The 4,897-nt window shown below is 38.9% G+C and overlaps 1 protein-coding gene across 1 annotated transcript; it reads right to left on the bottom strand.

Annotated features, from left to right (window-relative positions):
• Positions 1 to 2,058: 2,058 nt before the first annotated feature.
• Positions 2,059 to 4,667, bottom strand: LOC103335555 (polyol transporter 5-like). Its single transcript, XM_008238573.2, has 3 exons — positions 4,380 to 4,667; positions 3,733 to 4,079; positions 2,059 to 3,313 (listed from the first exon to the last, which is right to left on the bottom strand). The coding sequence occupies exons 1-3, from the start codon at positions 4,531 to 4,533 to the stop codon at positions 2,198 to 2,200; spliced, it is 1,617 nt and encodes a 538-aa protein (XP_008236795.2). The 5' UTR covers positions 4,534 to 4,667; the 3' UTR covers positions 2,059 to 2,197.
• Positions 4,668 to 4,897: the final 230 nt, after the last annotated feature.

Genomic DNA, 4,897 nt, shown 5'->3' with positions numbered 1-4,897 from the left:
TGTTAATTTTCATGGATTAAATTGATTGTTTGAATTGGTTTTGTGAGATTTGTGAAGGAATTGTGAAATATGAGAAATTAAGGTAAAAAAGGGCAAGAAGATAAAGATTGAAAATTAATAAAAAAGAAGCCAAGTCATTCTTTTTGTTGCCATGAGTGTTGTCAAATTTTCTAGTTTAAGATTTGTTCAAGTCTTACCAAGTTAAACAAGAAGAAATAAAGAAGACCCTATATTAAAGGAATCCTACTTTTATAATAATTGTAAATATACCTTAGATAGGTAGGATTTGTTGGAGTATTATAGATAGAGAGTTTAGGCCATTAATTAAAGCCTCATCCATCATCAAATTCCACACATTCATATTCATAGCCGAAACACTCAAAGGAGAATACGAAGAGAGCTTGCGCAACCTTGGCATTTTACTTGGAGAATTCAGTGCCTTCCATGTCTTCATCAACCATTATGATTCTCAATAAGTCCTTCATGAACTAATTTTTTTTACTAAGGCTACGAAGTAGCCTAGCTATGAATACTTAAATTCTTTGATATTGTTAATTTTATTTATCTATACATACTGAGTGCTTGTTACCGTTCTTAATTCTTTCAATTAATTAGCCACTAATTGCATAATTGGAAGAATTGGGTTGAGACCGGAAGGAGATTCCTGATAAAAATCTTTTTGTAACATGTACCATAAATTACATAGCCGACTCAGAAGATTAGGTTATAGTTTGTGTAGTCTTTAATGTTTTCCACAAATCTTAATGGGTCTTAGCCATTTAAACTCATAACTTGGAGTAAAGTGGGTTGATGATAGACTTGACAATGTTGCACACTTCATGAATTCGCTCGAAATTATTAATATTTGGGTTGAGCTTAACGGGTCGGGTTGAAAACTAGTGAATCTGTTAGCCACCAATTAAGTTAACGGATCGTGTCAAGTCCATTCACGAATATTCATTATTCACCCGTTAAGCAAGGTAGTTTTGTAATTTTGTGTAACAATTCATATTAAAAGAACAAAAACACCCACCTAACTTCACTTTGTTTTTTAATCTTTTCTCCCTATCTTTCATTTTTTTATTCTTCTCTCTCTCTCTCTCTCTCTCTCTCTCTCTCTCTCTCTCTCTCTCTCTCTCTTTCTTTTTCCTCTTCTTTTTTTCATCTTCTTCCCTAGCACAGTTTCTTCTTCCTCTCTATTTTTTTTCCTTCTCTCTTCTCTCTATATTTCCTTCTCATGAGTACATTTCCTTCTCTCTTTTTTTTAGAATCCAAATTTCTTTTCTACGGATGTAAAAGGTGAGAACCAGTGAAGAACTTCTTCATTGTCCGTCCATGTGGGTTGGGTTTTTGACTTTTGAGTGGTGGTTGTTTATGAGATGGAAATTAGGAGAGAGGACAGAGTGTTGGCTGGGCTCGGAATCGGTGACTGATAGTTTTTGTTTTTTTTTTGTTTTTTTAATTCTTAACGAGTCATGTCTGATATTCGCGAATTGTAACAGGTCGTGTTTGGTTTTAGTATTTGTCACCTGTTAACTTAATGATACTCTATTTTCTACTATACTAATTCAAGCGATATTGTCCTCTTGCAATTAATCATATCAACCACATAAATTTACACAGTGTATGCACCTAAAACTCAGACTGGACCACCTATTTTAAGTGGAAAATTGTACCAAAAAAGAAAAAGAAGACACAAACCGAGAAAAAGTTAGACCACCCTCAACATCAAAAGGAACTATCATATATACATGAAAATCAAAATGCAGCTCACATAGCCTTCATTTTTTCATTGCCTTCCCTCCCCAATTATTGGAGTTTTGTCCTTTCCCTTTTCCAAGAATGTATTTTAAAAACTTGGTCTTATATATTGTTTTCTTTTCCTTTTCTAATTTTTACATCGGCTACGAAAATTCTTATCACACCCCAAATAATCACATGCATATATAAGAAAAGCAAAAGTTGCAAATAAAAGTTGTTAATAATAGGACATGTTTTTGTGGTTTGGGTGTCGAAATCACAAGTCTATATCATAATTCATTAATAATATCTATCTCATTGCTTTGGAAAAGCCTTTCATCTTTTATAGCAGATTTAGAGAAGAAATACTTGTACTACTTGTGAATTACATATAACTGAAGCATACAAAAGAGTCTATATCTACTACAATATACTACCATCGAGTGGATTGACTAATCTAATTAGCTACCCCTTTTGTTCCTAATTGGATTTGAGGGTTGTTGGGATTATTGTTGCCATCACCGCGTTCACCTTGCTTCTTCTGTTTGAGGAGTGCATTGGCTTTTCTCCACCTGTAGAATTTTCCAAACAAGACCTCCATGTCCTCAAGAGTTCTACCCTGTGTTTCTGGGAGCATTGTGAAAAAGAACGTCCAGCCAACCGCTGCAATTGCCGCAAAAAGAAAGAAGGCCCCGCCAATTGTGATGGCCTTGTACAGCGAAATAAAAGTCATCGAGAGGACCCCACTCACCACCCTGTTCACGGCCACTCCTATACTGCAACCTTGAGCACGTAGCTGCAACGGGAAGATCTCAGAGCTGTAGACCCACGTGATGGGGCCCATTCCGATCGAGAAGAACGCGACGTATGCTAATACCATGGTCAAGCACAAAACAACAGCCCACATGATCCTCTCTTGGTGGTGATCGATAATCGTAAGGCCCAAACCGAGTAATGCAAGCGTGACTACCATGCCGGCCACACTAGTTAGAAGCAACGGACGTCGTCCGAGCCGATCGAGCATAAACGTGGCGACCAAGATGAAAACGGTCTTGACGAATCCAACGGCCACAGTGCAGAGTAAAATTTTGTCGGCGTTGGTGATCCCAGCCTTCTCAAAGATCCTTGGGCTGTACAAAACGACGGCGTCTATACCCGACGCTTGCTGAAAGAAGTGTAAACCAACGGCACACATTAAAATATGACGGACGGCGGGTGTTGGATGAAGGAGCAACTCTTTCCACACGTCTTGGCCTTGGCTGCGCTTCTTCACCTCAACGATGTCGTCGTTGCAGTGTTCGGGGATGCCGGCGGCTTCTTTGATGTCGCCTAGCCGAAGCTTGGACTCTTCTAGGGAGTCTGAGGTTTTGTCGAGGACTTTCCTGGCGTCCCCGAGCCGACCCTGCATGACGAGCCAACGAGGCGACTCCGGCATGGCTAAGACGCCGATGGCTAGGAAAATAGCGGGGATGGCTCCCACACCGAGCATGAGCCGCCATCCCAAGTGAGTTGGGAGCTTTGAGAAGCCATAATTGGACACGTAGCCGAACAATATCCCAGCATTGATAAACACCTATTAAAAAAAAGGAGAAAATAATCAATTAAATATGCACTGGCCAAAAATATTTTATTAAAATTAATTTACACCTATTTAACAAACAAACGTTACTCTATTAAATATGATTTCATATTTGATTTTATCCATAGCACATGAAAAGTGCTTTTATAAGCTCAGAAGCACTTTTATAAACCAAACAAGAAAAATCTTTTATTTTTGTTATGATATGAAAATACTTGTAACAAGTCTAAAAGGTTTCCAACCAAACTTCTCGAACCTTCAACCGAAAACCCAAAACGCAAAATTCCCAACCACCTCCAAATTTAAAAGCAAAGAAATAAATGGATACTTGGGTAAAATCAAAAAGTATATTCTAAGCTTTCTTGAAGATAATATCCAAGATTATGGTTAAACAAAGTAGGAAGAAAACAAACCTCTGGGAAAGATGTGAGGAACCCACGAGACGACGCCGGAGAGACCTCGGCGGTGTAGACCGGGGCGATCATGAGGGCGTAGCCGACGCCAATTCCGGCGATAAACCGGCCGAACATGAGGAAGGCATAGTTGGGGGCAAATCCCATGAGGAGAGCTCCGGCGAAGAAGATGCCTCCAGCGAGGACTATGGTGTACCGACGGCCGATCCAGTCGGAAGTTCTGCCGGCTGCGGCTGAGCCGATGAGGGAGTAAAGGTTCAGAATACCGATAAGAACCTCAATTTCTACGTCGCTGACTTTGAGGTCCTTTTTTATGTAGATTGCAGCTCCACTCATCACACCAATATCTGTACAGAAAACCAGCAACAACACATGCATGGAGGCAGCTTTGTTTAGAAACTTTCTAAAAACCAAAACAAACATAAAAGCTTCCAACAATGTTTCCCATTTTTATGGAAATAAGTCTCCATTAATTTCTTTAACACATAAGAACATAGAGAAAGAAGAGGAAAAAAACACATTAAAATTAAGATTGCTTTAATAATTGAAGTATCAGACTTAGTGGTTAAGAGTAATTATCCAAATACGAGGTAATCGGGAACCCCAAAAAAATAAAAAATAGAAGCTGAAGTTTTAAGCATATTTACCATAACCAAGCAAGATGGAAGTCATGGAAGCCAAGATGGCACAAGCAAAGGCGTACTTGTTTCTCTTTGGCTTCCCTGGGGGATCAAAGTCTGCTATGGTTTTCTGGGGTTGGCCGGAGACGACGGCATTATCTTCAGCTCTCCGGTCAGCCATCTTCTTAGAGACAGAGACAGAGACTGGAGAGTTGCCTAGAAAAATGGCCTCAAATTACAGAAGTGAAATAGAGAGAGATTTATGTGGACATGAAAGGAAGCAGAAATAATAGTGGATATGCAGAGTTGGGTTTGAGCTGTGGAGAGTGTTGTTTAAATAGACCCAAAAAGATCACATCACTTTCATAACCATTGCATCATTCTTGTGGACCAGAGGATTCATTTTCACTCTCAGGCGTGGTAAATTTTGAAACTAGATGCGTGATGTGCTACGTATAACAGCTGTAGCTAAATTCGCTCGCCGACTGTATCACTAAATTATAATAAAATAATCAATAATATTATAGTATATTTATAATAAAATG

This window comes from Prunus mume, linkage group LG6, assembly GCF_029339155.1.
Source record: "Prunus mume cultivar Tortuosa linkage group LG6, ASM2933915v1, whole genome shotgun sequence".
NCBI classification, from domain to species: domain Eukaryota; kingdom Viridiplantae; phylum Streptophyta; class Magnoliopsida; order Rosales; family Rosaceae; genus Prunus; species Prunus mume.
This window is presented reverse-complemented; position numbering and strand designations above follow the sequence as displayed.

Excerpts from the sequence above, each read along its gene's own strand:
- LOC103335555 (XM_008238573.2), bottom strand. The coding sequence starts at position 4,533 with ATGGCTGACCGGAGAGCTGAAGATAATGCCGTCGTCTCCGGCCAACCC. Across the intron at positions 4,080-4,379 it reads TTCCATCTTGCTTGGTTATG|ATATTGGTGTGATGAGTGGA; the intron begins GTAAATATGCTT and ends TTTTCTGTACAG. Across the intron at positions 3,314-3,732 it reads TCCTCACATCTTTCCCAGAG|GTGTTTATCAATGCTGGGAT; the intron begins GTTTGTTTTCTT and ends TTTTTTTAATAG.